Raw genomic sequence first — 27,973 nt, 5'->3', positions numbered from 1 at the left:
TTGGGAGGGCCTCAGCAAACCTAGCGCTTTCTGAGCTTCCTAAAACTTGGAAGTTTTATTTGCTTCTGAGTTGTAGGATCCTCCATCCTCCTTATAGGAAAAAATGTATGAGAATTTTGCTTCCTATAAAAACCCAGCAATGTTATATGTGTAGTTTTTTTTTTGTTGTTTTGTTTTAATCTCATGTCTGTCCCCAGCTGCAGATAGTTTTTGTTTCAAATTCTAGTGATTCTTGAGAGTGTATAAAAGAAAGAGCTCCTGAGAGGACCTAGGGCAGATGCTGCTCCTGCTGCACCTGCTTTTGTTATCACAGGATTAAATGAGCAATGCTCTTGTCAATGGAGCAAGTTTGTGGATTTATTTGTGTCAAAGGGCACTGATGGACATACATTGCTGCAAGGAGAAAAACAAGTGCATAATTTAGCATTCTTAGTGATTAGGTAAGGTTAGGTTATCTGAATTTATCTGAAGGCCAAGCCAAATGAAATGTTGTTTTGATTCCTTTTTGGGAATACAAAAATCCATGTCTCAAACTAATATTTATAGATTTTGTCAGTTGCTTTTAATGTGTTAGTGTTATGAAATATTACATGGCAAGGGAATACATTTGCTGGGCCCATGCATGTTGTGACCTTCAGAAATTACACCATGGAACAGACCTGGTATAAAGGGAATGATTGGGAGAGGGTAGAGGAATGAGGAAATGGGGGAGGTATAGAGGCTTAGAGACAGAAACAAAACCATTAGTCAGAAAAATATGGGGCAAAGAACAGATAGAGGGGAAGCTGAAAACAAAGAGAGAGACAGAGCTATAGAAACAAGAACAATGGGAACAGAGAGGTTGGGCCTAGAACAGAGAGAGGGGGCTAATCAGTCCTTTTATCCTGCCTTGAAGTTAGCAGTTTAGTTTCTTTCAAGAAGAAATATACTTTCAATGAATTTTGTAAGTTAACAGGAAATATTTTCATCTCTGAGAGCAATGTTAATTTTAAAGTGTTTATAGTACATTTTTGTGGGACTACTTTCTTAAGAACAATATAAGCCAGGTATGTTGTCACATACCTGTAATAATACCTACATGGAATGCTGAGATCACCTGGAACCTAAACATTCTAGAACTTCTTGGACAATACACAACATACTATGTGCCTATTTCAAAAATGAAATGAAGTGAAATAAAATCAACCCAATGTACCTTCTTTATTTGTATCTCTTACCTTTGGAAACTAATAAGATAATGAATCAAAAAATAAATAAATTTCAATTATCTGTATGGATGAAAACAATTTTAAATGTTAAGAAGGTTAAAAAAATCACTACAGTGATGGGGAGGAAAGAGCCTGGGTGGGAAATGGGACAAGAACGTGAACATGATCAGGTATTGTGTGTGTGGGGAACATAACTGAAGTGCTGAGGAAAAGCAAAAAGAATGGAAACAGGCAACTTTTTGAGGTAAGAGGTGAGAAAACCCTCGGTTATATCAGAGACCTGGGAGGTGAGAGACCCTAAGGACTCAAAGGGAGGGACCTTAGAAGAAATGCCCTACAGTGGGGAGAGGGAACTTGTAGAGTCCTCCTCCAGTGGAGGGACAGGACATCAAGTGGAAAGATTGAGTTACCATCCCACAGTAAAAAGCTCTAACCCAGAATTGTTCCTGTCTGAAAGAACTGCAAGGAAAAAACATGGAGAAAAGCCTAAAGAAAAGGAGATCCAGTGACAAGACCAAATTGTGATAAAGCTCAAGGAGAGGCATCAAGGCCTGACACTATTACTGATGCTATTCTGTGCTCACAAAAAATGGGCTTATCATGACTGCTCTCTGAAAGACCAAGCCAGCAGGTGAAAGAGTCAGATGCTCAAATTTATATGCAACCAATAGACAGAAGCTGGGAACCCCTGTGGATGAATTGGGGAAAAGCTGGAAGAAGCTTAGGAAGAGGTCTACCCGGTAGGAGGACCAACAATCTCAAATAACCTGGACCTCCCAGGATGTCTCAGACACTGAGCCAGCAACCAGGCTTCATACACCAGATGATATAAAGCCACCAACACATATACAGAAAAGGACTGCCAGGTCTGGACTCAGTCAGATGAGGTCCATCTAATCCTCAAGGGACTTCAGGCCCCAGGGAGCAGGGAGGTCTGGTGGAGAGGTGACAGGATGGTGGGGACAGACTCTTGGAGATGGGGATTGTAGGCTTGGGGCCCTGGGAGCATGGGGGCATGTAGGCAGGAGATATGGGGTGTGGAACAGTAAGAGGGGGAACTAGGAGAAGAATAAAATCTCGACTTTAAAAAAAAGTATAAGAATAAATTTTAAATAATTCAACTATATTAGCGTGTGGAATTTCAGTCCACAGGACTATATACCATTCACATATTCATTTAGATTTCCTTTGGAAGTTAATATAAAGATGCACTTACACTTAAACAAGAAAATGATTAAAGATATTTAAAAATAAAGAAGTTCTATTTTGACTCTAAAGGTATAACTGCTATTTAACTTTGTAATCACATCACTGGGATTAACTTCCTTCTCAGAATCATCAGAATAACAAGGATTAAAGAAGCTTTAAAACTCTGTTTCATAGGAAACAAAAAAGTTAGAGATTTTTTTATTTGTTTTATATATATATATATATAACCAGCAAGTGAAAATTTTTCATGCTTCATTTTTCTGAAGATGGGAAAGTAGAAGAGTACTTCAGATTATTCTCCATGATGGCTCTTTTAAACATAGACATTTTTTTTTCTCAGTTCACCATCTACACCAAAAAGCATATCTTAGTTCTTGGTCCCCAAGTTCATCAAAACCTAAAACAGAAAAGTACCTCTTATTAAATAAATTCCCAAGGATACAAATATGAAAGATTCTGTGCAGATGATGTATAGGGTAAAGGTTAAGGTCAGGATTAGGATTAGGGTTAGTGTTAGGGTTATGTTTAATAAAGCAGGATAATTATAGTGTTATTAAAGTATGAGGTACATCTGAGGTCAAATTCCCATTTTATCATTTCATATCTTTAATAATTCATACAAAGCCATTAGGATTTTATGGATAATAGCAGTCATTTCAGTCAGAAATAATTCAAAATAATAAGTAGTTAAAACTTTATGATTATTAAAACATATTTAGATTCCTAAGGTCATTTTATGGACCATGTGCAACATACCTCCATGGACTTCTCATGCATCTTTAACTGCTTCCAGGGTCTGGTTCTGACTACATTTGGACAGTTTCAATGCTTGTTGTTCTTTTTGACAACTATTCTACAAATGTAAAAGGAAAACATTAGTATAACAATTCTGTTTATTTTTGTTGTTACTGCCATGCAACATGCATGGTAGTCTAACAATAAAACACTAAATGTATATCTAATACTAAAACATTTATGTGAGCAAAAATAATTCTATATGAAAGTTAAAAGGAATAGTTTTCCAACTGATTTAAAATTTTAACAACTATTTTGACTAAATATATGTATATTTTTACAATAACATGAAATAAAATTATGCTACCAATTGTGGGGTAGGAATTTTTTTAATGTGAAAGAGTTTTTCATAATGCACAGACTGGCCTTAGCCTCTCAAGTTCTTATGTTTATAGGCATGCACCATGTATACATGAACTCGGTAAAATCCTAGTCTTGGAAGCTTTGATTGGTTTTCTCTAGGTTCCAATCTCAAGCAACATATAGAAGTAGTAACATAAAGTTCTCATTGTATTCTTTAGGGTTGCACACAACCATGATAATTTGCATTTAAAAAAAAATTAAGACAAGCCCTTTACACCTTTTCACCTTGGGCTACTACAATCCTGTTTTGCCCTTTATTCACTGTGATCAATTTTTTACCTCACATTTGCACTCAAATCATCATAATTAAGTAAAATTACCTCTAATTTGCAATGCTTATCTTTAAAAAAAGTGCACCTGCATACATTTGGAGACAAAGGGTTAATATTGGGTGTCATCTTTGATTTCACAGTACTGTTTCAGAGACAGAATCTCACTAAACCTAGAGGTCATCATTTATGCTACACCTGGTGGCTACAAAGATCTGGAGATCTTCTTTTCTCTGAACTAAATCTGAGATTGGTTGTTTTAAAATGCTCACAACCACACCAACTTTTTTTTGTTGTGGTGGTGGTGGTTTGTTTTTAGTGTTGCTAGTTTGTTGTTGTTTATTTTGTTGGTGGTGGTGGTGGTGTCGGCATTCATCCCAATGCAGGGAATATAAGCTGGGGTCTCCATGCCTACACGGGAGAAAGATTACCAACTAAACCATCTTCCAGCCCTGTAAATCAATCTTATTGGGCCCACATGCAGCATATGACACATTTAGGGATCTTTTCTTCTTTAAAACTTTCCTTCACTCATGGTAGTTTTCTTTCTACCAGTGGTTCTCTTCCTTTACTGGCTCCCTCTCACCAGCTGCCATATGCAGAATTACAAATCTTGAAGTACCCTGCTGTTCTGTCTTTAGACTCCTTATTTACAGGGATGATCACTTTCCCTTGAAATGTCATCCAGAGTCCAATGTTTAAAAACTGTCTTCAATTGGAGTATTTATTATTTATCTTTAGTTCCTATCTCTTTCCAGAACTGACTCATAATGGCAGGTTCCTCAATGCCTTCTGAGGCAAGAATGAATTTGCTGTTCCTTTCAAATTGAATACTTTCCAAACTATTAACCAGTAAATAAAATAAAATAGTTAATATGATTATCGTTGCCTCAGATCTTACTTGGAAACCATATGATGACTACAGTGATTGGTAGAGTAATGGAGGCATGATCTAAAATTGTTTGCTGATATGATATTCTTCCACAGGAAAATTCTTCCAGGGCTGTTGAGATTGTTTGTTTCCATCCTCTGTTGTTACTAAATCTTTACTAAATTTAGGACTGTAAGAACTGATTTACCAAATTGAGTTGGTTTTTTAATATAAACAACAGAGTCCAGGTGAAACCAATAAATAAGCTTTCTCTCTTCTTTGAACTCTGATATATTGTGTTTTTTTTTTTTTTTTTGTAGTCACTGGTAATCATCTCTTGATCTTTCTGCAAATGTCTGCCTCTTGAAAATTTATGATCTGGTATACCATAAAGTGCCTAGTCGTTTTCATTGATAGAGTATGCAATCAATAGTTTATATCTCAGTAAGACTAGAACAGAAGCAAGGATAGATAGATAATGGAACTTAATTTAGTTTCATATGCTGAACTCAAGGCTAGTTGTTCCATTCCTACTTAGTAATACTAGGTTAAATATTAAGTTTTTTTATGGTACCAACCACTGATTTTTCTTTTTCTTCATTGAATTTCTGTACATCCATATCAGACTTCTGAAATGTAGTTATATACTGCTCACAAAATTTGTTGTTGATGTTCTTCCTGTAAAGCACAGTAACAAAAGCAGGCACATTTCATACCAATATGAAAAAGAACACTCAAAACAAATTCAATTGAACATTTCATACTATAAAAAGAAAAATAGCAGTATAAAATATCTAATGGGAAATCATTATAGATTTTTCCTCTAACATATTATCAGAGAGGTTTTCATTTACGTTTTAGCTTTTCAAAATTAAAGAAATATAAACACACACAACACACACCTAACACACACACACACACACACACACACACATACACACACACATATATATACATGTACAAAATTTAATTATATTTCAATGTGTTTTTTTTTCATTATTTTCTACCAAATATAAGTTCTAATTTATTTTTCATACATTGCCTTAGTAAAGACAGTGCAAAACATGTCAACTAAAATATACAAATTGTCTGCATATGTAATTGTAGTTGTTCCTTTTGAATATTGTTAAACATAATAATCCATAAATTACATTCCTAAGACTATGTGCAAGACTTCTGTATTTCCACAATGAATGTAAATTAAAATTTAAATCTCATTAACATTGACTTAAAGCAGAAAATAAAATTTTCATAGATTTCTATGAATTAGATTTAGTTTGCTTGAAGGCATGATGTTATAGGGTTAACTGTTTAGACAAAATCAAAGCCAAACATTTTTACTAAAGAATCAGACATGATATAATTTTTTTTAAACTTCAGCCACATATAATTTTTAAAATGATACACATTTGACCCTACAAATATAACAACTCTACCTCTCTCGTTCGTTCGTTTTGCAAAATCTTTCTAATTTCTGGTTGCTGCCTTTGAAAGATTCTTTGACATAAGTTTCCATCCATTTTCTCTTTATGTGAAGCGTCTTATAAATGTCATCTATATTAAAAATAAAGGGTCATTTTGAAGAAAAAATAGATGATTCCATGTATTCAAGTAAAAATAGATATAGATAAATTTCATTCAATAATGCTATGGAAACTTAAAATTAAATGATAGATATCACAAACATGCTTCATACTTTAGAATACTTAGGGTTTGGTATGTTCAGATGAAGGATGTTCAACCTGTAAAGTCTACAGAAATGTTCCACAACATAGAAAAAAACAGTCCATGTATTTTGGATAAGAAATATCTAATCTTATCTGAATTTTAATTTCTGTAAGGAAAATAATTTTGAGCTTCAAGAACAGTTTTCAAAAGAACAAATGCACAAAACAAAGGATCAAAAGTATACTTAATTCTTCATAGGGAAACACTTTTAATAAAGGCTAATTCTTTTCCAAATCTAAAAAAAGATGATGCAACTGAAAGAACAAACTTGACTGTGGAACTGTTAGACCCATTGTTTAAAATATTCAATTAAAATAAGAGGGCAGCCGGGCATATTGGTTCCCATGTTAATCCTAGTATTCTGGAGGAAAAGGCAGAGAGATATTTGTGTGTTCCAGGTTAACCTGGTCAACATACTGAGTTCCAGGACAGTCAGAGCTACAAATGAGACCCTGTCAGAATCAAACCTGCATTTGATTCCTAGCACCTACATAATGTGCACAAATATCTCCAACTCCAGTTCCAGGGGATGTGATGCCCTGTTCTAAATTCTGCATGCACCAGGTACATATGTATATGACTCACAGACATACTTATAGGCAAAATACCTATATAAATAAAAATAGATAAAAATGTTAAAATCTATGTTTAAAACAATGATCTCCAAGTTTTTTTTTTAATCAAAATAAAATTATTTCTAAAGTGAATTGGTAATTATATTTCAGAACATATCCTTTAAAAAAACAATTGAAGAAAATTATGGTAGGAACTTTTGATCAGTAACTGCTGCAGTTCATGAAAATTGTAATGCTTCAGAAAATGTTTAGTACCTTTCTAGCATGCACAGTTAGCTTTCAGTAACTAGGATGAAGCTATATTTCGGTATACATGTTTAATATTCTCACCATACATAGTGCTAGACAAAATCAGATTATTAAATGATTATTCTGCCTCCTCTAAATAGAGCAAATCCTTCAGTTGAAAAAAAAAATAATTTGGTAAAATGGGTAACTTGAAAGAAGCAAAATATTATTTTTTAAAAATATAATATTGTTTCATGGGGGTAGAGATATGGCTCAGCAGTTAAGAGTACTTCCTGTTCTTTGCAAAGGACATAGGTTTGGTGTCTAGCACTCATATGGTGGCTCACAACTATCTGACTCCAGTTCCAGGTATCTGAAATAATCAACTGATATCTGAACAACAGGTACACATGTGGTGCACATATATAACTGTAAGCAAAACACTAATACACATAAATAAGTCCAAAAATAGGTATTAGGAGCATTGTTTAGTAAGCCATGTAAGATGTTTTTTTTGTGTATGATCCTAGTATTGGAAGCTTAAGCAGGAGATTTCCAGTGTAAAGACTGCATAGGTTAAATAGGAAAATGCAGGCCAGCCTGAACTACATAATGACACCATATCTCAAAGACAAGTTACTGTCTTCTGAGAAAGCTCACTTAGCATTCAGTTACATATAATTTAAAACAGATTCTTTAGAATCTGAGTATCATTCTCTCATTGTTTAGTAAGTTGTCTTCCACTTACAGTTAGATAATTCATTTCATAAAAAGAAAAAAAAACAATGAAGGGATTGGAGAGATGATTCAGCAGTTAAGAGCACTGGTTCCCTTCCAGATTTCTGAGATTGGAGTACCAAAACCCACAAGGTGGCTCACTACCTATAACTTCAGTTTCAGGGGATTCAAGGCCTTCATCTGGCTTCCTCAGGTACAAGACACACTAGTTGTGCACATACACACGTGAAAGAAAAAAAAAAACAATAACCATAACATAAAATTTAAAAATAAGTTATAAGGGTTACATTAAAGAATTCAGTTTTGCATTGTGCCATATAAAGAAGGAAGCACAGAAGACTCCTAGAAAAGAAACTGACTTAATATAAAATTAGCACTGGATCAATGAAAATATGTTTCATGTATAGAATTTTGTATACATATCACTTAGCTATGAGTACATGGAACTGTGAAATTGTTTACATCTATTTTTTTTCCTTTTAAAATTCCTTCAAAGCTGTTACAAAAACACCTCAGTAGTCAAGAGGGCCTACTGTGAAAAGAGGAGGTTCACAAAGTACTTTTTTTTTTGTTTTTTAAGTTAAGTAATGTTACTTCATGCTTATCAAAGGATAATTCATCAAAGATGAACTCACAATTCGGAATATCTATGCTCCAAATACAAGGGCAACCAAATTCATAAAGAAATTTTACTAGAACTCAAAGTCCATATTGTACCCCATATAATAATAGTGAGAAACTTCAACACCCCACTCTGAGCAATGGAGAGGTCCTGGAAAAAAGAAATGAAAAAGAGACACTGTGAAACTAATGAGAAGTTATGAAACAATCGGATTCATCAGATACATATATATGTATCTGTCACACACACACAGACACACACAAAGAAACACGCACACATATATTGAAGCAAATTCACACACAGTTCTCATTAGATGAAGAGAAATTATTTGAAAAAAAAATCAACAAACCTTCATGATAATAGTCTTGGATAGATTAAGAATTTTAAGCACATACCTAAATATAGAAGCAAACCAGAAGCCAACATCAAATTAAATGGAAAGAAACTTGATGCAATCCCACTAAAATAAGACAAGACAGGACTAGACAAGGCTTCTTACTCTTTCCCTACCAATTCACTATAGTACTACAAGTTCTAGACAGAGCAACTAGAAAACAAAAATTGGTCAAAGGAATAAAAATTGGAAAGGAATAAATCAAAATATCACTATTAGCAGATAATAAAATAGTATACTTAAGTGACCACAAAAATTCCATCAGAGAACCCATAAACCTGAAAAACAACTTCAGCAAAGTGGCTAGATATACAATTAACTCAAACAAAACAGTACCTTTCTTCTACTCAAAAGATAAACAGGCTGAAAGGCAATTATGGAAACAACACCTTTCAAAAGTCACAAATTATAGTTCCTTGATGTGACTCAAACCAAGCAGGTGAAAGATTTCTATGACAAGAACTTCAAGTCTCTGAAGAAAGAAACTGAAAAATCTCAGAAGATGGAAAGGTCTCCCATGGTCATAGATTAAGTTAGTAAAAATGGCTGTCTTCCCAAAAGCAATCTACAGATTCCATGCACTCTCCATCAAAATTTAAACTCAATTCTTCGTAGAGACAGAAAGAGCAATATGCAAAACCATTCGGAATATCAAAACTCCAGAATATCCCAAAACTATTCTCAACAATAAAAGAACTTCAGGGGGAATCATCCCTGAACTTAAGCTGTATTATGCAGAAATAGTGATTAAAAAAATGTATGGTAATGGTACAGAGACAATGCCTTCATGAAATGGAGAGATTTAAATATATCATCCTGTGTGATCTCAAAGGAAAAAAAAAACATGGTATGCACTCACTGACAAGTGGATATTATCCTAAAAGCTCAGAATACCCAAAATGTAATTCACAGACCACATGAAGCTCAAGAAGAAGGAAGACAAAAGTGTAGGTGTTTCAGTCCTTCTTAGAATGGGGAACATAATATTCCTGATAGGAAATGTGGAGATCAGGGCAGAGACTTAAGGAATGACCATCCAGATTCTGTCCAACCTTTGGATCCATCCCATATACTGAAACCAGGCACAGTCACTATTGTGGATACCAACAAGTGCTCGCTGATAGGAGCCTAATATGACTGTCTCCTGAGAGGCTCTGCCAGGGCTTGGCAAGAACAGAGGCTGATGCTCACAGCCAACAATCAGACTGATCATGGGGTCCCCAGGGGAGCAGTTAGAGGAAGAACTGAAGAAGCTGAAGGGGTTTGCAACCTTACAGGAAGAACAACAATATGAACCGAGCAGACAGTCCAGAGCACTCAGGGACTAAGCCACCAAACAAAGAGGGGCACCCATGACTCTAGCTGCATATAGAGCAGAGGATGGTATTGTCAGACATCAGTGGGAGGAGAGGTCCTTTGTCCTGTGAAAGCTCCATGCCCCAGTGTAGGCAAATGCCAGGGTAGGGAGGTGGAGTATGTGGGTGAGGGAACAGGCTCATAGAAACAAAGCAAGTGTCAAATGGAATAGGGATTTCCTGGGGTTAAACCAGGAAATGGCTGATATTTGAAATGTAAATAAATACACACACACACACACACACACACACACACACACACACACACACACACTCTGATGGCTTTAACTGTGACTTCAAGTGGGTTTACATCTAATCACAGGATGATCTAAATTTTTCCCATTCCTGCTAGTTTTTTGATAAATTATTGTAAATGTGTCTGCATCTCAATCTCCAAATAAAATCATAGTTGCTCTTATCACAACCAAGCTCCTCAACCTTTTTCATCACAATACAAATCTAAGACAAATCTTAAATATAAAATTCTTCCTGGCTGGACAAATATTTTACTGCTACAGCAAGAAGCTCTGGTTTCAATCTTCAGGAATGAAAAATAAAAACCCCCAAAATTTAGATATAAAAAATAAAGAAGGCATGATTCCTCGGGCCCCATTACATTTCTGAGGCTGAGGACTTCAGGTACAAGGCCAGTCCAGGCTGCAATTGAGGTTTCAGACAATCCTGAGATATAGAGCTAGAGCTTACTTTCCTAAACTAAAACAACAAATAAATAAAGACAGCCTGGTCTGAATTATGTCTGAATTCCCAGCACTTCTGAGGCAGAGAGAAGCCTCTAGTATTTGAGGCAGTTTGGAACCTATATATAGAAATTTCGGCAATGTGGCATTTTCACAACACGTTAAAATGTAGAGTGGTTTTCAGTTTCATTTTAATAAATTCCTGGTGGGAAGCAGTTGCACAGAAGAGGTTCTTGTCTGTTTCATCCACTAAGTGAAGTCCAGTTTACTCACACCTCACATCCCCAGGCCCCAAGAATACTTTCAGGGTCTCCATTTCCTTGGCCTTCCTGATTTCTGCTAGGAGCTAGTCTGTTCAAACTCTTGCACTTACAGTGAAGTTCTCAGTTTTTCTCAGCAGAGGCCTAAGAGGGAAAGGTCGATTGTGAACCTGGAAGTAGCAACTTCCTGAGTCCAGTGAGGGTCACCTAATCTCATTACTCCTGAAGAAACACCTCCAAAACTCCACCTTCATCCCCACCCAGACCCCTAGCTGAACCAGGATTAACCAACAGACAATTGACTACCTCCACTGAGACTTCATCCTACCATGATTCTTCAAGAATTTTGCTTCCTCAAGAACTCTTTGTAGCCACCATACTGGGTAACAGGGTTTGAACAGCGGGAAAACAATCTCAGCCAAGCCCATTGCTGATTGGCTGTGTTTGCACATGAGTACTAAGGGTAAGAGAGGCTCTTTCAATCATCTGTGATTAAAGCTTCAAAAAGCGGGTAGTATTTTAACTTCCTCTACTACCCAGAGGCTTTCCATTTTCTAAGTTTGCAATACTAACTTGAAAGTTAAAATAAAATGAACTCCAAAGACGACTCTCCTACTTTGTTTCAGATGAAGGGGCTGTTCTGTGTAACTCTAAATTGTTTTTTTTTTTGTTTTGTTTGTTTTTTTTTGTTTTTTTTTTAAACTAAAGTGTTTTTGCATGTTTGTATTTATATAACATGTATGACTAGTTCCCCTAGAAACTAGAATAGGATGCCAAAATCCCTGGATCTAAAATTAAAAATGATTTTGAGAATTATCTGGGTTCTAGGAACTAAACCTTGGTTCTGTACAAAAGCAACAAGTGTTCTTAATTTCTAAGCCATCTTTCCATTCCTATCCTGTGTGTGTTTTAAGGTGTGCTGGATCATTTCTAACGATAGATGTTTAATTTTACTATATAATGGATAGTATAAAAAATGACTCTGTTAATGTTGTCTATTTCCAGAAACAGAAAAACAAACAAACAAACAAACAAAACAGCAACAAAAAAAAACATAATTTTAATGGATTGTGTAAATCATAAAAAGTTTCAGGATAAAAATGGAGTGTATACATTTCAGTATATGGGTGCATAAGGAGGCCAGATATAGACATCTGTTTTATTCTCAATTATATTCCAAATTTCTTTTTCATTTTCTCTTTTTTTTTTTTTCAAGTCAGGGTTTATCTGAAAAGCTCTGGTTAACCTGGAACTCACCCTGTATACCAGGGTGGCATCAAAATCAAAAATCTCCCTGCCTCTGCCTCCCAACGTCTGGGATTAAGGCATGTGCCACCACTGACTGACCCAACTTAAAACTTGAGATAGGTTCTCTCTGAATATGCAGCTAACCAATGCCACTACCTCGGCTAGCCAACAAGCTGTCTCCACCTACTCAGCACTGGTTGGCAGCCTGCATTTTAGAAGTGGATTCTAGGCCCCCACTTTTATTTTCAAGGAAAACATTTTACTAAAACAGCCATCTCTCTAGCCTCTCTTCAAGGTTTGTTCTGTTGCTATAGACACTGCAATTTTTTGTTTGTTTGTTTTTTGTTTGTTTGGTTTCTTTTTCTATTTCTCTAATCATGCCTAAGTTTAGGCTCCTAAAATGCTTAGTGGTGGTTTTGCTTGTTTCCTTACAACAGCAAATTGGTTTTCTTGCTCACTTTACAATTTGCAGTTAATTTGGCACACTGGACGAACTGACATTTCATTTACTAGGCTTATTGCTGTGTTTTGTTTCTTTGGTGCTTTTTTTTTTTTTTTTTTTGTTAATTTGCTGGGTTTTTTTTTTTTTTTGCTGGTTTTTTGTTTTTGTTTTTGTTTTCACCACTGAAGATGAAATTTATAACTTTTAATGGTGCTTTACCACTGAGCTACATCTTTAGTTAATCTTTAGTTTTGAATGTTGGATGAGAAGTTATCTGTGTGTATTTTTTAAAGAAAACTATAATTTCTGTGAAGCCTACAATTATCCCCCTATGCTATAGGTTCTATAGAGATCTGTTTCCCTCGTTTGGCCTCTTCAAGAAACAGGGAAATATTTTTAAAACACATACCTCCAGATTTATCCAACATACTGCCTACTTCATGTCTGTGAAGACAGAACAATAAAAAATTAAAGCAAGAAATATAGTAGACTGGTAGGCCATTTTTTTTACCACACACAAAACTTTACACAGAACCTTCTTTAATTTTTTATAATAAATATATAATGTTTGGTTTGGAACAAATGTCATATGCATATAAAATATGTGGTGGACTACCAACTTGAACTTGGATTATTTACTTTTAACAATTCATACGTTTACACCCCACAAGGAGTTTATTCATAACTCTCCCACACTTGCCGAGACCCTTTTTTTTCCCAGATAGTCCCCTACTTATTTTTATGATGTTTCTCCTTTTCTTTGAGTGTGTCAAATATCACATGCAGGTGGTCCTATTGTATGAGTTCCTATGTGTTTGTGATCACAAAGTCTAAAGGATCCCAAGCTGGGCTTGAACTTAACATATAGCAGCATCTGACATTGAAATGCTGATCTTCCTGAATCTACTTTTCCAGTGAAGGTAACACAAACACTACTTTTGAAGTACTCTATTGAACTGGCAAAAAAAAAAAAAAAGAAAAAAAGAAAAAGAATTGAAAATATTACCCCATGTCTTCATCTCCTTTTACTTGAGGCGATATATATCCATCTTTACCAATTGCTGGGTTATTTACTGTATTGACAATAGAAAATGTAAACATTTGAAAGTATGCCATATTAGTAATAGTTAATAAAGTACTATCAATTTGAATTTCTTTGGAAAAACTGCCCGTTTTGAGTTTTTGAAACAGATTTTAAAAACTAAGTAAAATTAAGTACATCCAGGAAATCTAGTACACAAGAAGAAGAAAAAACATAAGGATAACAGGTATAGATGAGAAGTAAGATTTCCAAATTATAGGGTCAGTGAATATCTTCAATAAAACTATAAAAGAAACCTTTCCTAACCTAATGAAAGAGATGTCCATGAACATACAAGAAGCATGCAGAACTCCAAATAGTTTGGACCAGAAAAACAACAACAAAAACAAAAATCCCTGCCATCATATATTAATCAAAGCACCAAATGCACAAAACAAAGAAAGAATATTAAAAGCAGTAAGGTAAAATGGTCAAGTAACATATACAGGAATTCCTATCAGAATTACACCTAACTTCTCCCCAGAGACTATGAAAGCCATAAGATCCACGGTAGATATCATACAGACACTAAGAGAGCAGAAATAAGAGCCAAAGCTATAATATGCAGCAAAACTATTTTACCATAGATTGAGAAAACAAGGTATTCCGTGAAAAAACAATATTTACACAATATCTTTGAACAAATCAAACCCTTCAAGGGATAATAAAGGGAAAACTCCAATATAAGGAGGGAAATCACATGCTAGCAAAAGCAAGATATTAATCTTGAAATAAACCTAAAAGAAGATAGCTACATGAACAAAATTCCAACAAAAATAACAGGAAGAAACAAAGACTTTGTCTTAGTATCTCTTAATATCGCCATATTCTATTCACCAATTAGAAAGAAATAGACTAACAGACTGGATGTGTAAGCAAGACCCAGCATACCAGAAACGAACCTCAGGAACAAAGACAGACATTACCTCACAGTAAAAGGCTGGAAAACAATTTTCTAAGCAAATGTTCCAAAGAAACAAATTTGGAGTAGCCATTCTAATATCAAATAAATTTGACTTTCAACCCAATGTTATCAAAAAAGACAAGGAGTGACACTTCATATTCATCAAAGTTAAAATTTACCAAGATGAATTTTCAATTCTAAACATTTATAGTCCAAATGCAATGGCATCCATATTCATATAAGAAACTTTAGTACAGCTCAAAATGCACATTGCACGACACACAATAATAGCAGAAGACTTCAACAACCCTCCCTCATCAATGGAAAGATCCTGGAAAGAAAAATTAAAAAAAGACACAGTTAAACTAACAGAAGTTATGAAACAAATACATTAGTTGATATCTATAGAACATTTTATTCTAGAACAAAAATTGTCCATTCTGCTCAGCACCTCATGACGCCTTCTCCAAAATTAACAATATAATCAGTCACAAAACATGCCTCAACAGATATAAAAATATCCAAATAATCTCATACATCCTATCTAATCTCCAAGGACTAAGGCTGATCTGAAATAATAATATAAATAATTGAAAACCCATGTACACGTAGAAGGTGAACAAAAATCCAGTCAGTGATAAATCAGGTAGGGAAGAAATAAAAAAAATAAATATAAGACTTTTTAGAGTTTAAAAAAAATGAAGTTACTACATACTGAAAGTTGTGGAACACAACTAAAGCAGTGTTAAAGGGAATCTCATAGCTCTGAATGCCTCTAAATAGAAACTGGAGAGAAGATACAGTAGTAGGTTGACAGAACACCTAAAACCCCTTGAATAACAGGAAGGAAATTCACCCAAGAGGAGTTGAAGGCAGGAAATAATCACACTCAGGGCTGAAATCAAACAAGTGGAAACAAAGGAACTATAACATAAAATCAAACAAACTAGGAGCTGGACCTTTGAGAAAGTCAACAAGATAGATAAAACATTAGCCAGACTAATTACAGGGCACAGGGAAAATATCAACATTAACAAAACCAGTAATGAAAAGGGAGACATAACAACAGATACTTAGTAAATCCAAAAAAATCATCAGATCCTACTACACAAGCCTGTAACTTAGCAAAAGTGGAAAATCTGGATGAATTGGACAATTATCTAGACAGATGTCAGGTACTAAATTTCAATCAGGTTGAGATAAACCCTGTAAACTCTCCCATAACCCCCAAAGAAATAGAAGCAGTCATTAAGAGCTCCCCCCTCCAAAAAAAAAAAAAGCCCCGTATCTGATGGGTTTAGTACAGATTTCTATCAGACTTTCAATGAAACACCAATACCAACAATCTTCAATCTATTATGCAAAAACAAAAGAAAATGAACACTACTTAATTTGTTCTATGAAGCCACATTTACTCTTATACCCAAACCATACAAAATCCCAATGAAGACAGGATACTTCAGACCAATTTAACTTATAAATATTGATGCAAAAATACTCAATAACATCCTGTTAAACACAATCCAAGAACACATCAAAATGATCATCCTACATGATCAAGCGGCTTCATCCCAGGGATACAGGAATGGTTCAATATATGGGAATCCATCAATGTAATCCAATATGTAAAGAATCTCAAGGAAAAAAACACAGTATTATCTCATTAGACACTGAGGAATCATTTAAAAAAAATCAACACACCTTCATGATGAAAGTCTTGGATAGATTCAGAAAGCAAGGCCCATAACTAAACATAGTAGCAAACCAGGATCCAACATCAAAATAAATGGAGAGAAACTCGATGCAATCCCACTAATATATGACAAGGCTTCCCACTCTCTCCCTACCTATTCACTATAGTACTAGAAGTTCTAGCCAGATTAAATAGACAACAAAAAGAGGTCAAAAAGTTAAAAATTGGAAAAGAACAAATGAAAATATCACTATTAATAGGTAATAAGATAGTATATTTAGTGACCCCAAAAAAATCCACTAAAGTACCCTTAAGCCTGAGAAACAACTTTAGCAAAGTGATTGGATATACAATTAACTCAAATAGATCAGTAGCTTTCCTCTACTCAAAGGATAAACAGGCTGAAAAGGAAGTTATGGAAACAACACTCTTCACAATAGTCTCATACCTTGGTGTGACACGAAAAAAGCAAGTCAAAGTTCTGTAGGACAAGAACTTCATGTCTCTGAAGAAAGAAATTGAAATTCTCAGAAGATGGAAAGATCTCCCATGGCCATAGATTGGTGTCCCAAATAATTTAGTAAGAATGTCTGTCTTGCCAAAAGTAAGCTCTGATTCCATGCCCTCTCCATCAATATTCAAACTTAATTTTTTATAAAGATAGAAAGAGCAATATGCAAAATCATTTGGAATAACGAAAATCCAGGATATTGTAAAACTATTCACAACAATAAAAGAACTTCAGGGGGAATCATCCCTGACCTCAAGCTGTATTATAGAGAAATAGTGATAAAAATGTATAGTGACCATAAAGAAAAAATGACTTCAGGAAGTTCACACGCAAACGTATATGTCTAAAGTATATCATCCTGTATGAGGTAACACAATCCCAAAGGAAAAAATATGGTATGCACTCACTGATAAGTGGATATTATCCTAAAAGTTCAGAATACCCAAAATGTAATTCACAGACCACATAAACCTTAAGAAGGAAGAAAAAAGTGTGCATGTTTCCGTCCTACTCAGAATGGGGAACAAAATACTACTGGGAGGAAATATGGAGACAAAGTGCAGGGCAGAGACTGAAGGAACGACCATTCAGAATCTGCCCCACCTGTGGATCCATCCCGTATATAAACACCAGACCCTGTCACTATTGTGGATACCAACAAATGATTGCTGAAAGGAGCCTAATATGGCTGTGTCCTTAGGGGCTCTGCCAGAGGTTGGCAAAAACAGAGGCTCATGCTCACAGCCAACAATCAGACTGATTATGGGGTCCACAGTGGAAGAGTTAGAGGAAGGACTGAAGGAGCTGAAGGGGTTTGTAACCTTACAGGAAGAACAATAATATGAACCAAGCAGACCGCCCCCCACCCCAGAGCACTCAGGGACGAAGCCAGCAAACAAAGAGGGGGACCCATGGCTCCAGCTAAATACATAGCAGAGGATGTCCTTGACAAACATCAATGAGAGGAGAGGTCCTTGGTCATGTGAAGTTTGGTGTCCCAGTGTAGGCAAATACTAGAGCAGGGACATGGGTGTTGGTGGGTGGGGGAACATGCTCATAGAAGCAGAGGGAGGGTGGAATGGTAAAGGTAATTTCTGGGGTGAAACCAGGAAATGACTAATATTTGAAATGTAAATAAACACACACACACACACACACACACACACACACACACACACACACACACACACACACACCTAATATGATGGCTTTAACTGTGACTTCAAGTGGGTTTATATGCAATCACACGATGATCTAAATTTTGGTCCCATTGTTGCTAGGGTTTTGATAAATTAGAGTAAATGTGTTTGCATCTCAATCTCCAAATGAAATCATGGTTGCTTTTATCATAACCAAGCTCCTCAATATTTTTCATCATAATACAAATCTAAAGCAGATCTAAAATATAAAGTTTTTCTGGCTGGACAAATATGTTACTGCTACAGCAAGAAGCTCTGGTTTCAATCTTCAACAAGGAAAAAAGGAATAAAAAACAAACAAACAAACAAACAAACAAATTTTAAATATAAAAAATAAAGAACACATATTTCCTCAGGCCCAGGTACATTTGTAAGGCTGGGGACTTCAGTTTCAAGGCCAGTCAAAGCTGCAGGTGAGGTTTCAGACAATCCTGAGATATAGAGTTAGAGCTTACTGTCCTAAACCAAAACAACAAATAAATAACAACAACCTGGCCTGAATTATGTCTGAAGTCCCAGCACTTCTGAGGCTGAGAGGAGCCTCTGTATTTTGAGGCAATTGGAGCCTATACATAGAAATTTCGGGAATCTGCCATTTTAACAACAGGTAGAGGTAAATGAAGACTGGTTTTCAGTTCGTTTTTAATGAATTCCTGGCAGGCAGCAGCAGCTAAAAGAAGGTTTTAGTCTGTTGGCTCCACTAACTGACTTCCAATTTACTCACTCCTCACCTCCCCAAGCCCCAAGAAGACTTCCAGGGTCTCCAATTCCCTGGCCTTCCTGCTTTCTGTTAGAAAATAATTCTGTTCAAACCCCTGCCCTTAGCGAAGTTCTCTGTTTTTCTCAGCAGAGACCTAAGTGGGAAAAGTTGATTGTGAGCCTGGAAGCAGTACCTTCCTGAGTCCAGTGAGGGTCACCTCCTCTCCTTACTCCTAAAGTAACACCTCCACCCCTCCACCTTCTTCCCCACACAGGCCCCCAGCTCAAACAGGATTAATCATCTTTCAACAGACAATTGACTACCTCTACTGAGACTTCTCCCTACCATGCTTCCTCAAGAACCTTGCTTCCACAAGAACTCGGCTTGATGACTACCACAAAGCATACTGGGTAACAGGGTTTGGATAGCGGAAAACAATCTCAGCCAAGGCCCTTGCTGATTGGCAGTGTTTGCACATGTGTACTAAGGGTGAGAAAGGCTCAATCAGTCGTCTGTCATTGAAGAGCAAAAAGGAGGTAGTATTTTAGCTGCCACTACTACCCAGAGGCTTTCCATTTTCCAAGTTTACAATACTAACTTGAAAGCTAAAATAAAATGGACCCCAAACAAGACTCTCCTACTTTGTTTCAGATGAAGGTGCTGTTGTTTGTAATTTTCAATTGTTTTATTTATTTAAGTAATTTGTTTTTGCATGTTTGTATTTATAAACATGCATGTGTGGTGCACATAGAAACTAGAAGAGAATTCCAAAACCCATGGATATAGAATTAAAAATGGGTTTGAGCCATTGTGTGGGTCCTAGGAACTAAAACTAGGTTCTGTCCAAAAACAAGTGCTCTTAATTTCTAAGCCATCTTTCCATCCCTGTCCTTTGTGTCTTTTAAGGTGTGCTGATCATTTTTCTTGAAACATGTTTATTTGTACTATACAGTGGAGATTACAAAATTATAACACTTTCTTAATATTGACAATTTCCTCAAAGAGAAAAAACAAAAAGACAAAAACCATCATTTTAATGGATTGTGTAAATCAGATAAAGAGTATTGTAAAAAACTGATGCATATACATTTCAGTATAAGTATGCATAAGAAGGCGACAAATAGACATTTGCTTCATTCTCAATCACATTCCAACTTCCTTTTTTTTTTTTTTTTTTCAAGGCAGGGTTGTAGTCCTGGACCTCACCCTGGTTACCAACTGCTGGGATTAAGGCATGAACCACCTCTGACTGCCCAAACTTAAAACTTGAGACAGGTTCTCTCTGATTGTGCAGCTCACCAATGCCACTAGCCTGGCTAGCAGCAAGCTGTCTCCACCTACTTTTCACTGGGTTGCAGCCTGCATTTTTAAAGCCGATTTAAGACCCCCTCCTTAATTTATATACTTTCAAGGAAAGCACATTACCAAAACAGCCATCTCTCTAGCCCCTCTGAGAGGTTTGTTCTCTTGTGGTAGCCACTGTATATTTTTTTTCTTCTCTAATCATGCCTAAGTTTAGGCTCCTAAAATGCTTATTGCTGGTTTTGCTTGTTTCCTTACAAGAGCAAACTCGGTTTCTTGCTCATTTTACAATTTGCAGTTAATTTGGCAAACTGGACAACCTAACATTTCATTTGCAAGACTTATAACTGTGTTTTGCTTGTTTGGTAGGATTTTTGTTAATTTGGTGCATTTGTTGGTTTGTTTGGGGTTTTTATTGTTATTGTTTTGTTTTGTTTCTTTGTTTGTTTTTGTTTGTTTATTTTTGCCACTGAAGATGAAACTCATCACTTTTAAATGGTGATTTACCACTGAGCTACATCTTCAGCTAATCTTGCATTCTGAATGTTTGCTGAGAAGTTATCTCATATGTGTTTTAAAGGAAACTACAATTACTGTGAACCCTAAAATTGTCCCCTTTTGCTATACAGTCTAGAAATCTGATGCCCTCTTCTGACCTCTTTAAAAAACAGGCAAATACCTCCAAAAACACATACCTTCAGATTTATCCAACATACTGTCTACTTCATCTCTGTGAAGAAAGGAAAATAAAAAATTAATGCAAGAAATATAGTGGACTGGTAGGACATTTTTCTTACCCACACAAAACTTTAAAAAGAACTTTCTTTTAATTATTTATAATAAATATATAATGTTTGGTTAAGAACAAATGTCATATATATATATATATACATATACATATGTATATATATATATATATATTACATGGTGGAGTATCAAAGTGATCTTGTATCCTTTACTTTTACCAATTCATACATTTACACCCACAGTAGTTTATTCATTAGTCTCCCACTCTTGCTGAGACCCTTCTTCTTGCCAGATGGTCCCCCTCTTATTTTCATGATTTTTCTCCTTTTCTTTGTGTGTATATCTTGGAAGATCTCAGGCAGGTGGTCATATTGTACTAGTTGCTATGTGTTTGTTATCACAAGGTCTGAAGGCCCTCAAGCTGGGCTTGAACTCAACATATAGCAGTGTCTGATTTGTATTGCTATCTTCCTGAATCTACTTCTCCAGTGAAGGGAATACAAACACTACTTATGAAGTAATCTATTGAGCTGGCAAAAAATATTGAAAATGTTACCCCATATCTTCATCTGCTTCTGCTTGAGGCGATATATTCTCATTTTTATCAAACGCTGGGCTCTTTACTGTATTAACAATAGAAAACAGAAACATTTGAAAGGATTCTATATAAGTAATAGTTAATAAAGTACTATCGATTTGAATTTCTCTCGAAAAACTCTCCATGTAAATTTTTGGAAGAGATTTTAGAAAGGAAATATTTACACCGAGAAAATCCAGGACACAAGGAGATGACAAAACTTAAGGATAATAGGTATCAATGACAAGTAAGTTTTTCAAATTTAGGGACAGTGAATATATTCAACAAAATTATAGAAGAAAACTTCCCTAACCTAAAGAAAGAGTTGCCTATGAATATACAAGTAGCCTACAAAACTCCAAATAGTTTGGACCACAAGAGAAATTTCTTCCATCATATAGAAATCAAAACTCCAAATGCATAATAAAAAAAAAAAGAAAAGAAAAAGAAGAATATTAAAAGCACTAAGGGAAAATGGTCAAGTGACTTATAAAGGAAATCCTATCAAAACTATACCTAACTTATCCCCAGAGATTATGAAAGCCATAATATCCAGGGCAGATGTCATACAGACCCTAAGGGAAAAGAAATGCCAGACAAGGCTACTAGACGCATCAAAAAATTTTACAATAGATTGAGAAAACAAAACGATATCTACACAATATGCTCGAACAAATCCAGCCCATCAAGTGGGTAATAATGGGAAAACTCCAATATAAGGAGGGAAATTACACTCTAGAAAAACCAAGAAATTGATCTTGAAGCAAACCTAAAAGAAGAAAGCTACATGAATCACATTCCAACTCTAACAACAAAAATAACAGGAAGCAACAACTACTTTTCCTTAATATCTCATAATATCAGCGGACACAATTCACCAATAAAAAGACATAGAATAACGGACAGGATGTGTAAGCAAGACCAAGCATACTAGAAACAAATCTCAGGGACAAATACAGATATTACCTTAGAGTAAAAGGCTGGAAAACAATTATCCAAGGAAATGTTCCAAAGAAACAAGTTGGAGTAGCCATTCTAATATCAAATAAATTCGACTTTCAACCCAAAGTTATCAAAAAAAAAGAGGAGGGACACTTCATATTCATCAATGTTAAAATTTGCCAAGATGAATTCCCAATTCTGAACATTTATACGCCAAATGCAATGTCATCCACACTCATAAAAGAAACTTTAGTAAAGCTCAAAAACACACATGAATAGAGCATTAAAAGAAACCTTGACTAAATTGGTTTTAGAGACCTGCAGAAAAGATTATGCAGCTCTTTTTCCCTTCACCTTGTTCTGAGTATGGAACACCACAGGGAAATTTAAACTTACACCATTCGAACTCCTCAACTGGGGACCCCCCCCTTTAACAGAAGCAGGGGGAATGTTTGACACTCATGTTTCTTTTTCAGAACTCCCACTAGCTCACTTGAAGGACCTACAACTGGTCAGAAAAGATGCCTTGGAAATGTTGAAACACAATAAAAAACTAAAACAAAAACACAAAAACAAAAAACATACGAACCAGAAACCATCTTGGTGCCACATAAATTTCAAACAGGAGTACCTGTCCTGGTCTGGTGCCACCATTCTGGCAAACTTGAACTCAGATCAAAAGGACTCTCCCTGATGATTCTCACAAGCCCTGCTGCCACACCTCCAGCATGTGCCCAGTTCTGGCATCCAGCCTGCCATGGCCCACTGGCCTGGCACTGCTCACGCACAGTGGGCACTGCACAGGAACCTCCCTCCCTCCCTCCTCCCACTGGCAAGAGGCTCTTTTGTCTCATTCAAGGGGCTTCTGAGGTTCTCAATCTTACATATCCTAAAGCTGTGACTTCATGTTGGCTTTGTTTGGCAGCTGGGCCAGAGGTTTAATTTTCTAACTTATAAGATCAGAACTATGTACTAGAAGGAGTGGGAAATGTGAGACTACAACTTAGAGCGTTTCTCCCTGGAAGGTAAAGCACCTGGATATTCTCCAAGATTGTTTTCCCTGATTTATAAAAATACAGCCAGAAAGAGACTCTATGTTATCTACAGCCACCAAAAAGCCTTTTGGTTTCTGAGCCTTACAGCTAGAGATTCGAAAATTGGAGTTTTGCCAAGGACATCCGGGCAGAGAAGAACACTCCTCCCAACTCTTCCCAACTCCTCCAAACTCTCCTCCCAACTCATCCCAATTCCTCAGCTAGCTAATAAAAACCTTCTTCTGTCACATCTCAGAGTCATACGCCCCTGCCCTGCACAGTGGAAGGAGTTTGTCCTTAGCTAGCTGATAATAAAACCTCTTGCAGTTTGCATCAGGTGTGGATTTCTCTCAAGTCATTGGGGTGCTGGCCAGCTCATCCCGGGACTTTACTGGACTTGAGAGGAGGTCCATCTTCGGGGTCTTACACATGGAGACCTAATACCAAAACTCTTCAAACTATTATGCAAAATCAAAAGAGAAGGAACATTATTGAATTTGTTCTATGAAGCCAGATTACAATTATATTCAAACCATACAAAAACTCAATGAAGAAAGGAAACTTCAGACCATTTTCCCTTATGAATTTCGAAGCAAAAATACTCAATAAAATCACTGCAAATCAAATAAAAGAATACATCAAAACGATCATCCATCATGGTCAAGTAGGCTTCATCCCTGTAATGCAGGGATGGTTTAATATATGGAAATCTGTCAACTTAATCCACTATAGAAACAAACTCAAAGACGAAAACAACATGATCACCTCATTAGATGCTGAGAAAACATTTGACAAAACACAACACCCATTCATAATAAAAGTCCAGGAAAGGTCAGGAATTCAAGGCCCATATCTGAACATAAAAAAAAAAAAACAATAGACAGCAAACGAGTAGGAAACATTAAACTAAATGAAACAATCCCATTAAAATCAGGGACTAGACAAGGCTGCCCACTTTCTTCATACCTATTGAATATAGTAGTTGAAGTCCTAACCAGAGCAATTAGACAACAAAAGGAAAACAAATGAATACAAATTGGAAAGGAAGAAGTCAAAATATCACTATTTCCAGAATATATGATAGCATGTATCAGTGACCCAAAAATGTACCAGAGAAATCGTAACCATATATATGACTTCAGTGCAGTAGGTGAATATAAAATTAACTCAAACATATCAGTGACCTTTCTCTACTCAAAGGAAAAAGAGGATGAGAAAGAAATTAGGGAAAAATCACCCTTCACAATACTCACAAATAATATAAAATAGCTTGGTGTGACTCTAACTTAGAAAGTGAAAGATATATATGATAAAAACTTCATGTCTCTGAAGAAAGAAATGAAACAAGATCTCAGAACATGGAATGAACTCCCATGCTCATGGATTGGAAGGATTAATATAGTAAAAATGGCTGTTCTGCCAAAAGTAGTTTATAGATTCAATACAATCCCCATCAAAATTCCAACTCAATTCTTTACTGAGTTAGAAAGGGCAATTTACAAATTCTCCTGGAATTTGATAAAAACAAACAAACAAACAAACAAAAAAAAACAAACCAACAACAACAACAACAAAAAACCTGGTATAGGAAAAACTATTCCCAACAATAAAAGAACCTCTTGTGGAATCACCATGCCTGACCTCAAGCTGCACTACAAAGCAATTGTGATAAACACTACATGGTACAGGTATAGTGGTAGACAGGTAGATAAATGAAATAGAACTGAAGTCAGAGAAATAAACCTATAGTCACTTGATCTTTGACAAAGGAGCTAAAACCATCTAGTGGAAAGGAGACAGCATTTTCAACAAATGGTGTTGGTTCAATTGGCAGTTAGCATGTAGTAGAATGTAAATTGATCTATTCTCATCCCCTGTGCAATGCTCAAGTCTAAGTCGATCAAGGGACTGCACATAAAACCAGAGACACTGAAACTTATAGAGGAGAAAGTGGGGAATAGCCTGGAATACATGGGCAAAGGGGGAATATTCTTGAAAAAAAAAATACCACCAATGTCTTGTGCTATAAGATTAAAAATGGACAAATGGGACCTCATAAAATTGATAAGGTTATACCCAGAAGTTCAAACTTGTAATAAGGAAACATGCTTCACTTTGTCCATAGCAGCCTTATGTATAATAACAAGAAGCTGAAATGAAACCAGATGACTCTCTTTAGAGGAATGTATATAGAAAATATGGTACATTTACTTAATGAATTACTACACAGCTATTAAAAACAATGAATTCATGAAATTTTTATACAAATGGATGGATCTGGATGATATCTTCCTAAGAGAGTTAACCCAATCACAAAAAACACACATGATATTCACACATTGATGAGTGGATATTATCCCTGAAGCTCAGAATAACCAAGGTAAAATGTGCAAAACCCATGAAACTGAAGAAAGAAGACCAAAGTGTGGATATTCCATTCCTTCTTAGAATGGGGAACCAAATAATCATGGAGGGAGTTACAGAGACAAAGATTGGAGCTGAGAATAAAAGAATACAGAGACTGCCTCACTTGGGGATCCATCCCATATACAACCACCAAATCCAGACACTACTGAAGATGCCAACAAGGGCTTGGGTGCAGGAGAATGATATAGTTGTCTCCTGAGAGGATCTGCTAATGCCTGACAAATAAAAAAGTGGATGTTCACAGACATCCTTTGGACTTAGCACAGGGTCCCCAATTATGGAGCTGGAGAAAATACCTAAGGAGCTTAAGAAGTTTGCAGGCCCCTAGAAGAAAAAACAACATGAACTAACAAGTACCCCACAATTCCATGGGATTAAACCACCAATCAATGAAAACAAATAATGGGACATATGACTCCAGCTTCATATGTAGCAGAGGATGGACTAGTCAGGCATCAATGGGAGGAGAGACACTTGTTCCTGTAAAGATCCTATGCCCCAGTATGGGGGAATACCTGGGTTAGGAATTGGTAGATGGTGTGTTGGGGAGATGGGGGAGAGGGGAGAGGACAGGAGATTTTTTGGAGTGGAAACTAGAAACGGGGATAATATTTGAAATGTAAATAAGGAAAATATATAATAGAAAAAGAAAGGAAATAATTTATTTGCAGGTTTTATGAAATAAATTCATGTTTGGCAAACATATTATACGAACAATGTTCACGTCTTTTCTTGAGGTGAAATCAAGAAAGTTCTTCTCTCTCAACATATGCTGATATAGTTCCAAGAGTAGGTTTATGTGCTGCAAAACCTTGTATATAGGAATAGAGAGATATAGGTAAAATTAGAAATGAAGTATATGTAAGATCTTAACAAAGACTTCTTCCATTTCAGGTGACTAGGTAAAGTCTAATGAACTGCAGGACACAATTAATACTGGAAATGCTATACCTTCCGAAAGAGCCTCCTCTGAAACTTTTATGTCATCATCCTCATCATCAAAGTCCAAAAGTAATAAGTAACCTTCCTTTGGTATCACCTTCAATTTCTTAAGAGCCATTCTTCTCATAAGAACTCAGTAGTCTTCTTAGTTAATAAAAAAGAAAAAAAAAACAATAAAAAAAACAATAAAAATAAAAAGGAAAAAAAAGAACTTAGTTACCTGATTAAAAATTATCATTTAAATAATTAAAAATAACAAAACATCAAATAATTATTTTAGCTCAATGAAAGATCATTTCTTTTTTACTTAACATGTATATTTTTAATCAATTGCCTTTATCAGAGAGTTCTGTGTACATATTCAATATGGTGATGCATATATATATACTTACCCGTACCATTTCCTCCGTGTATCCCATTTATCATGTCCCTCTCCCTCACAACTTGTTTTAAAAACTTCTTTAACTCACTTCTTTAAAAACCTCCTTTAGAACCTAAGTTATCAATCTGCCATTTCTCAGTTTAAAAAGAGACAAAAACTTGCCAACCTTCAACATATGAGTCCTCCCCTCCTCCCAAAAAAATGATGAGCAACATCCTTTAACCTTTGAGGCATCTGAATTTTGGTCCTATCTCCCACAGAATATTTTTAAACAAAACATCAGCAATTCTGTTTACCAGTTTATCTCAGTGTAACGTAAACTCACAGTTCTATCCAGAAAGATAAAGAACATGGTAACTGTATATTCATATCAAAAAGATCCACCACTAAGTCTACAAAAAAACATGAACTACCACCACCACCCACACAGAAAGACCTTATATTGGAGAAATTAGGGATTTGGGGAAGCCGAGGATTTCAAACATCTGAAGATTGTAAGTTCAAGGCCAGGCCAAGCCGGGCCAGCTGA

General features: G+C 35.8%; 1 protein-coding gene across 1 annotated transcript; it reads right to left on the bottom strand.

Moving 5' to 3' along the window:
- Nucleotides 1-3,186: 3,186 nt before the first annotated feature.
- Gm21737 (predicted gene, 21737) lies at nt 3,187-27,180 on the bottom strand. The gene is made up of 6 exons (XM_017318698.1): nt 27,072-27,180; nt 21,697-21,763; nt 21,089-21,123; nt 6,152-6,269; nt 5,303-5,393; nt 3,187-3,270 (listed from the first exon to the last, which is right to left on the bottom strand). Exons 1-6 carry the CDS (start codon nt 27,178-27,180, stop codon nt 3,187-3,189), a joined length of 504 nt encoding a protein of 167 aa, XP_017174187.1.
- Between the last annotated feature and the right edge of the window lie 793 nt (nt 27,181-27,973).

The sequence above is a fragment of the Mus musculus genome, chromosome Y (assembly GCF_000001635.26).
Source record: "Mus musculus strain C57BL/6J chromosome Y, GRCm38.p6 C57BL/6J".
Classification (NCBI taxonomy): Eukaryota; Metazoa; Chordata; class Mammalia; order Rodentia; family Muridae; genus Mus; species Mus musculus.
Note: the sequence above shows the minus strand (reverse complement) of the source record. Positions and strands in the feature narration are given on the sequence as shown.